This window comes from Eptesicus fuscus, chromosome 11 (assembly GCF_027574615.1).
Source record: "Eptesicus fuscus isolate TK198812 chromosome 11, DD_ASM_mEF_20220401, whole genome shotgun sequence".
Taxonomy (NCBI): Eukaryota; Metazoa; Chordata; class Mammalia; order Chiroptera; family Vespertilionidae; genus Eptesicus; species Eptesicus fuscus.
In genome coordinates, this window is record NC_072483.1 from 78,963,500 (window position 1) to 78,976,351 (window position 12,852).

Sequence of the window (12,852 nt, forward strand, 5' to 3'; positions counted from 1 at the left end):
GTGGAAAGATGGCATTAGTGATGTGTAGCTAATAGCTAAGATTTCTAAGGTGGCCAAAATCACCATTTGATTTCCAGGTGGCCAAATAAGTGTTGTTCTGTTCTCTGGTCATGAACAATGCTCCTGAACCCAGCTACTTATTTTAAATGCAATTTTTTTAGTCATAAAGGTGGAGAGGAAGAGAAAGTGATAATGCTCAAGTACATTATACTGTAAATCTATAACTGTCACATATGCATAAAACAACTCAATATGTGGCCAATAGTTAATATAGTCAAGAACACCCTACTATCCTATACCAGAGGAACAGTGTAAGTATTTGGTTTTACTAATAAAACCGTACCTGCTACTCCATCTTCCCGCACCTCCCCATCCTCCATGAGATGAACAATGGGGAGCACTGCTGCACAGATGCATGCTGGGAACACCGCCTGTGGGGGCTGAGGCACATGGTGGTTTGGCGTGTGTTCAGTTGTGTGCTCCTCATCTGAAGCAGGAGACATAATCGAGGTGCTCTTATTCAGTATTGTAATTCTAGTGCAACAACACTTCTCAGTTCAAGACCTACTTATTTAACATTCTTTGGTTTATAGATATCCCAGCATTATTGGTTGAAAAGACTATTCTTTCCCCATTGAATTTTCTTGGTGCCCTTTTGAAACACGAAATCAATATAAGTATAATGGTTTCCTTCTGGTTGTTCAAATCTATTCAGTTGATCTTCATATTAACCCTTATGTTAACACCATCTCCATCAGCACTGGTCATCTTTTTAAGTTCCCCTGGGTTATGTAGCCAAGGGGTGATAACCATTGGTTTCTGTACAACTTTTTAATATGATTTTATAAATGAGTGATAAAACTTGCATAACCATGAAGCATAATTTCTGTACGACTTTTTGATGACTTTCTGAATCAGAGATGAAATTTGTACGATCATGAAGCAGTGAGTCCCAGGTAGCTGCTCATTCTCAGGGAGGCATATCTTTTAAATTCTTGGGACTGAAGAGTATCACATTTCCCCCCGGAATCAGATTTCATTACAGGAGGAGCATGAGCTATGGTCTTCCTTTAGTTGTTTCATGATTCCAGAACAGCTTCTTAAAGCATCTTACTAGGAATTGGCCACACACTGAAATACCTTGAGTAGATTAAAGAAATACCGACGTGTGGGTCCCACCCTTAGAGATTCTGATTTGTAATGTGTAGGCAGGGTTTAAAACTGTTAACTGGCAACTGAGTCTACGGAACCCTCAGCAACAACTTAAAAGGACAATTGCTGGATAAAATCAATGATAAATTTTTTAGGCTACCACTCAATCCAATATTTTTTTAGAACTTCAAGTCATGAAACAAGCTATTTAATGAAGGCGGTGTAGTATAGTGAAATGAAATAATGTTAACTGGAAACTGTTTCAAAATCCACATGTCATGAGGAATGAATATCGTATTTGCAAGAGGACACACCTTCGGCACTGACAGCTGAACGCACCGACCAGACCGACCCTCGGCGGAAGGAATAATTCCTGTGGGAAGTACTGGAGGTACAGGATGGACTGACAGACAGTCGGCGGGATGCCAGATTGGTGACTTCTTCTACTGGCAAAGAATATGGGGAACGTGAACTTTGGTTTCATAACAAGATAGCTATCATCACAACTCTAGCTGCACTTGCATTGTAAGTGTATAGTGCTCTCAGAGCATAAATCTTAAATAAGTTCAAGTATACTTAGAAATGAAAAAAATATATCAGAAAGACAAAATTCCTCCCAAAGATTCCATAAAAAGCAGAGAATCACTGATTTTAGAATGGTTCCTAAGTCATTTTCTGATACCAACCAACAAATTGTCTGTACTTCTGAGGGTTGAAGGTAGTTAATAGATTAATCCCATTTTTAATGATGAAAGATTGATGGCATCTACTTTTATAAACACTCTAGATTTAGCTGTTCCCTGAATCACAATCACTGCTTGGTCCATTTTCATACTGGTTTGTTCAGTGTGGCTATCATTCACCTCTTGAAACAGGCCGACTGTGATCATTTAGAAAATGAAAATATTTCTTTCTTCGGACAGTGTCAGGAGGTGAGAGAGAGATCGAGGAAGCATATCACCTTATTTCACATAAAATTATCAATGTTTCTTTAAAAGCAAGCTCTTTCCCTTTCCTGGGACTCCGCCCCCAAGAAGCCCTATGTGCAGAGGGCACCTTCTTCTTCTGGCTCTGAGTTGGGTGTGCAGGTGGGCTCGTAGCAAGCCTCCTGGGTGATGGGGATGGCGGTGATGAGGCTGGCTTCTCGGCCAAGACGCTTCTTCTCTTCCTCCTGCTGCAAGTTCTTTAAGATGTGTTCTGCCCTTTGATGGGAACGGGACACAGCCCGGGCTGAAAAGGATTTCTATGGAGACAGGAAGGCAAGTTTATTGAATAGCAACTCTTCTGTAAGGTCCCAAGCATAGAGTGTTCCAATGAATCACACAAATGTGGTACTCTGTCCTCAGGAAACATTAGTGCCTCCATGATCTAAGTTCCTGGAGATTTACTAGTTTTTCTACCAAGTTCCCAGGTTGGTACAACTAAGCTATTGTTTTTCACTCAATCAGAATAATTCTTCAAGAATGTCTGTGATTTCTGAAAAAATCCTATTTTACCTTTAGGATTTGGGGTGATATCAATGATTCACTCTTTAAACATTAAAGACAAATGGTTTTTAATACTCTCCACATTGTTTGAACTGGTTTTAACTGAAGGTCATTTATTTCATAAGGTTAATAAAAGAGAAAGTCAGAATAATAGAAAGGAGGAGGAAAGAGATCTATCTCTCATATAAACCCATTACTTATGATTTATTTCATTTTTTAAATCTCACATATCTACCACAGTATAAATACATAATATCCTATATAATAAAAGCCTGATATGCTAAGTGTCTGGTCGACTGGTCAGCTGTTCAACCAATCAAAGTGTAATATGCTAATGATATGCTAAGGCCGCTTAACTGCTCGCTATGATGTGCACTCCAACCAGTAGGTTAGCTTGCTGCTGGGATCTGGCCAATTGGGACAGAGCGAGATGGGACGGACACACCCTGGAGCCCTCCTGTGGTCCCTCACTGGCTAGCCAACCTCCCACGTCTCTCCCCGACACCGATTGGGCACCGGTGGGATCCCTCAGCCTGGCTGCACCCTCTTGCAATCCAGGACCCCTGAGGGGATGTTGGAGAGCCGGTTTTGACCCTCCCACAGGCCAGGCCAAGGGACCCACTGGTACACGAATTCATGCAACAGACCTCTAGTTTGTAGATAAATACGTTAACACAGTGTAAATACTGAATATTTGTAGAAACAAAGTTACTGATGGAAATTATGAGAGTTGCTGGTGTTATAAATTGAATATAAAATTTGACTTTGTTTACCATTGGGTAAGGCATAACAGATAAAGACACAATAAAGGAGAATACATTCACTCTGCATAATGGCCATTCTATTTGTGCTTCAATCATGATGTTTATGCTGAGACAAGTTCCAAGGGCTTTGGGGACAGTCAGTATTCTCAGAGCAGGGCAGTGATCACGGGAATTCTTTGCTGTCATTATGAAGTAATGTTTATGCATAATAGTTATTGCAAATCTCTTTGTTGCCAGTGGTCGTATAGGGTTTTAGAGACAGACAAGAGTTGTTGGTCACTCTTCTAAAGGGCTGCATTCATAAAAGTCCCTTTAAGCAGGATCTTAACATAAGACTAATGGCTTCATATAATGAATGGTACAATAGCAATTTAGGACATTTGATGGGCTACATAGCAATTCATTTTCAGAGTCAGGGTTAAGATAGTTTAACCAGGGCACTTGATTTGAAATTTATTGTGAAGGTGGAGTAAAGAATGTGATTGGCTCAAATGAATCCATCACCTGTCTGGGAGAAAAATCAAAGATCCTGATGATGTTCAGATGATGAAATGATTGCACATATGGGGGAAGAACCAGGTATGACATTCTCTTTGGCATTAAAACCATCAGATACAAAGGCACTGTATGGAAAAGAATTAAAATAAAATATTTTGATGGGTAGAGTTCAAACAAACAGTTCCCCAAAGAAAACTATAATGTCTAAAAAATGTATGTGTGATATGCAATATGTTTAACCTGACTTCAAATATTCAGCTAACTTTTTAAACAACAAAATAATGTTTTGTGCCATTCACAATGGCATTTAAAAAAGAACACTAGTTAATTGGAATAAAGGGGCACTTTCCCATTCTATTGTATAAAGTTAAAATGGTACAAACTTCCTGGGGATATTTTGTGAGATGTATCAAAAATCTTTAATATTGCCTAGCCAGCATGGCTCAGTGGTTGAGCATCAACCTATGAACCAGGAGGTCAGTGTTCTATTCCCGGTCAGGGCACATGCCCAGGTTTTGGGCTAAATTCGCAGTGTGGGGCATGCAGGAGGCAGCCAATCAATGATTCTCTATCATCATTGATGTTTCTATCTCTCTCCCTCTCCCTTCCTCTCCGAAATCAATAAAAATATTTTTAAAAAACATCTTTAATATTTATATACCAATTACCCTAAATTCTAAACCTTTATAATCACAGGTTTGTGCAGAGATGTGTTTTTTTTTTTTCTATTTTTGTTTTATTAAATTTTTTTTCTACATTACTCTTGTAATTTTAAAAAAAAATGCTATTTAAAAGGTAAAAAAGTGTTATTTTAAGATTCATTTTTTCAAAAGGCTCATATACTTGGTTCTTGTCCAGAAAGAGAATGTTCTAAACTTAACTATTGGTAAATTACCTTACATACAGCAGTGGTCTACTAGAGAAGCCCAAGACCTGAGGTCTCACAGTGATGACTGTGAGGATGATACTGGGAATCAACAAGATGAAGAATGGACTCAGGTCAAAACAAGGAAACAAGAGCCACCAACTCAGTACTTTTTCTTATTTATCCAGGGCCGATATCATTAACTGTGGGGTAGCTTATGTATTATAAGTTTAAAACACTTGTTTTATAATAAACTAGAAGCCTGATGCACGAAGATTCATGCCAGAATGGGCCTTCCTTTCCCTGGCTGCTGGCACCACTTTTGCTTTGGTCTGGAGCCGCCTTTCCACCTTCCTACACAGCTCAGAGGCCCAGAGCAGCCAGGGGCGGGCGCTTGGTGGCTGTATATGCAAATTAACTGCCATCTTTGTGGGTTACTCACTCCTGATTGGCTGTGGGCATCATGAAGGTATGGTCAATTAGCCTGTTTGTCTATTATTAGGTAAGATAGAGGCAAAAGTGTTAACCTTTGGCCAAGAAATCAATTCTTAATATCCTTATAAGGTGGCTGTTGCTTTGATTATAAAACAAAACTGTGTTGGCTTGAAGGTTGCAAATGCTCATCCAGATGTCAGTTCCTTCTGTGCTATTCACAAAACAAAAGACCTTTGTAGCTGATTTTCTGTGTTGTTATTATGTTATTATGACAACAAATAAACATACGAACACATTCCTTGTTCTTCTCTCTTACATGTACACCATGAAGCCTGGGGAAAAGAAAGTGCCTATTACTCACAGACTGGTCTTCATTAATGGGGTCCTGGACACTCCCGCTGCACTGAGGGACCCACGGGGGATCAAACATTGGGACAGATGGCATTCCAAGCACTGGAGAGGGCAGGGTGAAGTTTATACTGGGAGGCGGGATCTGTTAGTTGATATCAAAAGAATGAGGTGAGTAAGATGAAGAATAATTTTGAATGACTCAGAAGTATAATTATGACATAATCTTACAGAGCTCAGGATGTTATAACGCATAGGATGAACCACTCTAGGGCTCAGTTTACTTATTAATCAAATGAAGGGTTTCAACTAAATGGTCCCTATTTTTGTTAATCCCCAATCCTCCAAAACACATCTATCTGTGTATATATAGTGAAATGTCTGGATGATTATACACCAAACTTTTAAGTGCTTATCTCTGGGGATGGTAGTGATATCTAGAGGTTTACAGAGATTTGATTTTCTCACTTTATGTTCTTCTATATTTTATTTTTTAACAATAAGAATTCATTCACAGATGAGTTAAGTTTACTTATATAATCAGAGAAACATGAAAAGAAGCATCTCTTGGGCCATACACTGCAGACTTGATTCAAGGATTTCAACGTTTGGGTGGGGTTTGTTCATCTAATTGCCATGTGGGAAGGATCCCTCACCTTGAAAATCTGCTGTGCTCCCTCCTCCATCCGGGGCCAGACCTGATAGCGAAACCTCCAGAGCGTGTGAAACTTGAGGACGGCGTTCAGCCTCTGCACTGTCTCCGGATGCTGGAACTCTGACATCAGCATGTCGGACACGGCCTCGGGGACTTTGACCGCACACAGCAGGAACATGGCAGCTGGAGACAGTCAACAATTCATCAGCCACACAGCTTTTCACTGCTTGGTTTCAGGGGACGGAGAGAAGGGAGAATTGCTCCCATCTCCTCAAAATGACTTCTGAGCTCATCGAGCCAGGCCACCAGCATCGGCAAAAGCAAACCTCGTTTCAGTCACTGGAAACCAAACACCATCCTACGTGCCAACCACAGTCTTCCAATATCTGGGGCGAGGGCAGCGACAACATGACATTTCAATAGAACAACTCATTCTATGCAAAATCTGCTATGGCCCACAGTGCAAAGTGAATGCCAGAGGAAGCAAATGAAAAAAGGAGACTGCATATTGAAATATCCTTTTTAGGAAGTGGCTAGAGGCATCTTATAATAACCCAGGGACAATATATAAAAATGTCAATTAAAAACTGTCTCAGTTACATCAGTTGTGTTAAAAATAAAGTCTACCTTATAGACTTTTTAAACTTTTACCCTTCCTAGAGAAAGAAGAGATTGAGAAGCTGAAAAAGATTAACAAATCATATTACCATTTCTTTTTAAAAAATATATTTTCATTGATTTCAGAGAGAAAGGAAGAGGGACAGAGAGATAGGAACATCAATGATAAGAAAGAATCATTGATCGGCTGCCTCCTGCAACCTGGGCATGTGCCATGACCAGAAATTGAACTGTGACCTCCTGGTTCATAGGTCGATGCTCAACCACTGAGCCATGCCAGCTGGGCTTTTTGTCTTAATTTCCAGAAAATATAAATGACAATAAGAGAAAGGTCAGAACATAAAGTCATGAGTTATAAAGCTAATGAAAAATGAGAATATGCATGAAATCAGATATGACCAAACAGTTTTAAGAAACTAAGGTTGACTTGATGGAGCCAGTAAAAGCCTCTTGGAAAAAGCTGGCCTGGTACATTGTTCATAGGGTTCCCTGCAGACTTTCCAGGTGAGTAAGGAAGATCACTTCCTGGTAGGCCCAGGAACTAGATATCTTTGGGACTTCAAGAAGAGAGAAATTTACCTAAATGCTAGATAGTTATTGTAGGTGAAGTCTGATGGTGAGTTTTTGGCTTGGCTTCTTAGTCTGGAGAGGCTTTTACAAGTCCAATCTAAGATTTTTTATGAAAAGTTCCAGGAAAGCACATTTAAAAAGAGGTCAAGCACTATACTCGTTGCACTCATCTAAATGATCAAGCCAACTTTAACAAGACTAGATTTATTTTGCAAACAAATTCATCTTACTGTGATAGTCTTTGATAGAAATAAGGGTGATTGTTGGTGAAAAAAATATGTTTCAGTAGAAAATTATAATACAACTTTGTAGATATCAGATTCTAGGCCTGTTCATTGTCTTTGAGATTTTATTGTATATCTATGTACCAAACTGGATTCTGAATTCTTATAGTTTCCTCAAATATCTCGCCACAACTCTCCCAATGAATGTTTCCAATTTTTCTTACTTGGAATCACTAAAAATAAAGACTGCCCTTAAACCTGTTAGAAATGAACCATTTTAGGTCCTTCCCACTATACAGATAGCGGCCAAACTTCAGGGACTTGAATGTTGGCTCTACATCCTCCAACTAAAAAGAGTTCCTCCAGATTCTTGGAACTGCACGCCCGAGGGAAATCTAAAATTCAAGTTCACTATGAGGTTCCTCCCCAGAAGCAGGCGCCATCTTGTGGCCAAACAACTCTCCCATGATCACAGATAAAGGACTTCATCCTTTTGTTGTTGTTTTGTGCTAGGAGTGGAATGGCTGGATCATATAGCAAGTGTAGAGACATGATTTCAATGTTATTATTTTAAAATTTATTTTTTTAAATTTTTTTTGATCCTCACCTGAGGATATTTTTCCATTGATTTTAGAGAGAGTGGAAGAGAGGGAAAGGCAGAGAGAGACATTGATGTGAGAGAAACACATCAATTGGTTGCCTCTTGCATGTGCCCTGACCAGGACCTGGGCTGGGGAAGAGCCTGCAACCAAGGTATGTGCCCTTGACTGGAATCGAACCGGGGCAGGCCAATGCTCTATCCACTGAACAAAACTGGCTAGGGCTAAATTATTTTTATTGTTGAAGTATTACAAATGTCTTCTTTCTTCCCCATTGACCCCTTCTAGTCTGCCTTTGCCCTCCACCCCAGGTCTTCACCACCCTATAGTCTATGTCCATGGCTATGCATATATGCATATAACTTATTTGGTTAATCTCTTCCTCTCCCCCTTCCTTCCCATGAAACCTTTTTTTCTTTTGCTTCTTCACCACTTGATTTTTCTCTCTGTAAATGCACCTTAACTCTGGCAACTATTGCTGAATCTACTGCTAAGGCCATAGCTGCACAACAAAAGTACCTGGAGCTTCTTGCTAAGGAGGTTTTAGAATGATTTCCTTATTGTGTCACAGCAAGTACCTCACACTGTGCCTGGTCAGCACCTCTCTATTGTAGCAAATATAAGAAATTAACAAACAAGCCAACTGGCTTGTGCCCTTTCAGCTAGAAAACTATAAATAAATATTTGATTTATTTGATGCCACTAGTTTGGTTCATGGGGGCCCTGGCTAAGGACTATACTTCAGTTTCTTCCTAATAGTTACCACTGAGGTCTTCCTGGTGTGCTACGTTCTCTCAGAGGTCTGATATGCATGCTCAGCTATCAGCAGCACATCACAGAGACAGAAAAATAAAATGAACAAAGAGATGAACAGCAAAATAATGCTTCCACAGATCTGACAACATAGCCTATGGGTTTCACAATGAGACAAAAAGCAACTTAACTCTAATAGTGACTGAAAGTGGTACTAATACCAATTTTTTTAAATCAATATCTCATATATGAGAAGGTGACCAAAAGGGGGAAATTGTTAAATTAGTTAAACAAGGAGGTCATTACAGGGATGTGGCTTTAATGCCATGGGTGCCTGTGTAAGCAAACCAAAACCTCAGCCTGGAAATGCCTCAAGGATATAAATCAATATGCTAAGGAAAACCAATCACAAACAGTCGACTAGGCTCTAAGTTATGGCCAGTCAATAACTGTCTTACTTTGCTTCTGTCTTTTCTCTATAAAAGTCTCTTCCTGAGCTCCAGTTAGAGAGCTCCTCATCACTTCTGGTTTGGCATGCTCAACTTGAATTGCATTTTTGCTCAAATAAACTCTTAAAATTAAAAAATGTTCTCCTAGATATAAATGAAAGATGTAAAATGCAAATGGTGTTGTCCTATTTGTGTGAAAAAGGAAACATGCAATACATACATACATACATACATACATATGCCTAGTGTACCCCAGAAGGGTCCTGAGACACTTAAAAATTTTTGCCTCTGCTGGGGAAGTGGACTGGGAGTCAAGGGAAAAGAGTTACACTTTTAGCTTCATACATTTTTGTATTATTTGAATTATCACCTTGTGTATTCTGCAATTAAAATAAGTATATAAAACTAAAGAAATATGTTCAAAAAGCAGGAAAAAAGTGAAGAGCCCATATTTTGCACCTACTGCCTTTGGACATGTCACTTAAGTTTCAACAAATTTGTTTTGATATTGTAATTTGGATATAGAACATTGCTCGTGGGGAGGGTGGGGGTAAAGGGGAGAGATCAACCAAAGGACTTGTATGCATGCATATAAGCCTAACCAATGGACACAGACAACAGGGGGGTGAGGGCATGAGTGGGGGGGCTGGGGGGTAATAGGGGAATAAGGTCACATATGTAACACCTTAATCAATAAAGAAATTTTAAAAAAGAACATTGCTCGCATAAGATTTAAAGAAAGCAAATGATGGTGGTTCATGGTAAATCTGGGCAATAAAACAAAAGGAAGAATTTGATCTTTTGTGAAATATAGAGAACATGTAGGTTCTGGAGAAAACCATTCTCTATAACTTGGTGACACCCTGGGAGAGACCTGTGCAAACTGTACAGTGAAATGGAGAGTCCACATAGAGCCGTGGCCTGCCTCACTGCAGTGCATGGCTCTGTTCAGAGTCCTCACAATTGCTGTCCATCTGACCTAGGAGTAAAAATGGAATAAATGCGTCTCTCTTGTTTAATCACCGGGATGCGTGGCAGCAGGACCAGGGTTCCAGGTGGTCTTTCCTTACCTGCCGCCCCAGCCATATGCTCATCCATGCTGAGCAGGAGCTCCCAGGCAGCTGGCTGGATATCCCCATACATCTCCTCCGTCAGAATTGGTGCTGCCTTGATGAGCAGAGATAAGGGAGCAGGCGACAGGCTCATCACCTGGGAAAGGTGGAAACCATGGCTTAAAGTGTTTGATTGCTCCGCTCCCCTTGAGCCTTATGTGCCACTTCTCCCTCGGCTTTCCTTAAATGACCTTAGAACACCTTCTAAAATGGAGCATATTTATTGGCATGGTATATTATAAGCGTTACACCTTATTAGTTGGTACATAATTAGAAAAAACACACCATACTAATGTTATGATGCTTTCACCATAAAAATGGCTTTGCAAACACCTAAGGAATAAACTGCAGAGTAAGTACAGCTTTAGGAGAAAAACGAGTCTCCAGCCAGCATATCTGTGCTAAGAGTCCTGATGGGCTTAAATATATATATATATATATATATATATATATATATATATATATATATATAAAATTGATTTCAGAGAGGAAGGGAGAGGGAGATCAAAACATCAATGATGAGAGAGAATCATTGACTGGCTGCCTTCTGCACCCCCACACTGGGGATCGAGCCCGCCACCTGGGCATGTACCCTGACCGGGAATCGAACCATGACCTCGTGGTTCATAGGTTGAAGCTCAACCACTGAGCCATGCTGGCCAGGCCAGATGGGCTTTTGAAGCATCCTGTTTTCCTTCCTGTTAAGAGTTGACTTTCACTGAAAACTATGAGCAGTCTCTAATTTACAAAGGAGTTCTACTCAGAAAGTTAGCTTTCTAAATCAATGTGAATTTGGATGGCATTTTGCCCTTGAAATACTATTACACCTTATGGTTATTACCCATGATTAGCCCACAAAATCCTATTTAATCCATTATTTTAGATAATCTAGGCAATCAATGTACGTTCCAAGCAAGTCTAGGTCTTTAACCATCATTTTAAACACTTCCCAGAAAATCATAAAAAGTACACTCCCCCCTGTACCCCCCCTCGGGGAAATGTATTATGATTTAGAGCTTTGATTGTAATAACAATATATCGAAGTGTCCAGCACTGAATAAGTAGGTAAGCGCAGTGTTTTATTTAATCCATGCAACAATCCTTTGAGATGGGTCTAGTTATAATCCTACAGGGGATGATAACTAAGATGGAGAGAAATTAGGTAAATTGCCCAAAGACTGGTGCCAGAGCAGTAGACGTGGGATTGGAGCCCAGACGCTGTCATTCCAAGACCCATGAGCACCGCCACCACACGCTAGTGGGAAACTAGCTCCATTGGAGGAGGGAGAGAGGGGAGAGGCATGATTACAGCCAAACTCCCAAAACCCTGTTGCAGGGAAGTTGGCTGTCTAGCAATAGGAGGGATATTCTCCTTGCACACTTGGTGGCACTCTTGCTCATCAATTGAAGGAACCGTCACGTCAACACTGTGCCAGAAGGTACCGTGTGTCCCAAACATTAGCAAACAGGATAGCTGGAGCCCTCTGCCTGTCCCGGCTCCATGAATGTTTCCGGTCCAGGTGCCAATACCTGCAGTCTGATGTATTTCAGCATTCCCGAGTCCTTCTTCCCTTCCAGGTTGGCATCTGAAACTCTCTTCTTCAGAGAAGGTGTCCTCAGGCAGGACTTGTCTGAGCACTGAAAAGCACAGGGGCTATGTCACACAGAGAGCTGTGCTTGCTCCCAAACCCACAGCGCAGTGTCTCCAGATTCTCCAGACAACCCTCCTCATCTCATGGGAAAGGCGATTTCAGGCCTTGTGTGGTGCCACACTCTTTGAAAATTACATGCAGTTGACTTTGTAATGAAAAAGGAAGCATAGGGATATTTATCAACAGGTCTTCTTTACACGAAGGAAACGGGATCCAGAGAGATGAAGTAACTGGACCAAGTTGCAAAACTGGTTGTTAGCAGAATGAGAGAAGGACAAGGGCCTCTTGGCTTTCATTTTAGGGCTAATTATACTCCACCAAGCCGTTAAAACACAAATCTTTTAAAACAGGAAGTCAGTTAAAATCCACTCTACCTAGTAGTCCTTACAGGGTTGGAGGTTACAAGTCACATAAGAATGAAAATATTTCAGGGAGGAGTGTTAGAAAGTAATAATAAAAAGACTCCTCTAGGAAGCACGAGTTCAGAGCATCTATGATCTAGGCCTGAGTTGCACAGGTAGGCTACCTTCTTTAAAAAAAAGCATGCTCATCTAATTCTTCTCTCAAACTGGTCCTCCCCCAGGGTCCAAGAATAGGCCTGACTCATCTCTATAAGCACGAAGGAGACAATGTCTTCCCTTAACTTCCTAAATGCCACAGAATGGAGTGGA

At 40.5% G+C, this 12,852-nt stretch overlaps 1 protein-coding gene across 3 annotated transcripts in view; it reads right to left on the reverse strand.

The window, feature by feature from the left end:
* The window catches only part of UNC80 (unc-80 homolog, NALCN channel complex subunit), a 173,214-nt gene that overhangs the window by 57,319 nt on the left and 103,043 nt on the right, over positions 1-12,852 (reverse strand). For all 3 annotated transcript variants that reach the window (XM_008145215.3, XM_054723140.1, XM_008145214.3), the window contains 7 exons: positions 12,060-12,167; positions 10,488-10,626; positions 6,206-6,387; positions 5,563-5,694; positions 2,209-2,395; positions 1,467-1,598; positions 344-487 (listed from right to left, as the gene is read on the reverse strand). In XM_008145215.3, coding sequence (XP_008143437.1) covers positions 344-487; positions 1,467-1,598; positions 2,209-2,395; positions 5,563-5,694; positions 6,206-6,387; positions 10,488-10,626; positions 12,060-12,167 — 1,024 coding nt within the window. The remainder of the gene's footprint in view (positions 1-343; positions 488-1,466; positions 1,599-2,208; positions 2,396-5,562; positions 5,695-6,205; positions 6,388-10,487; positions 10,627-12,059; positions 12,168-12,852) is intronic.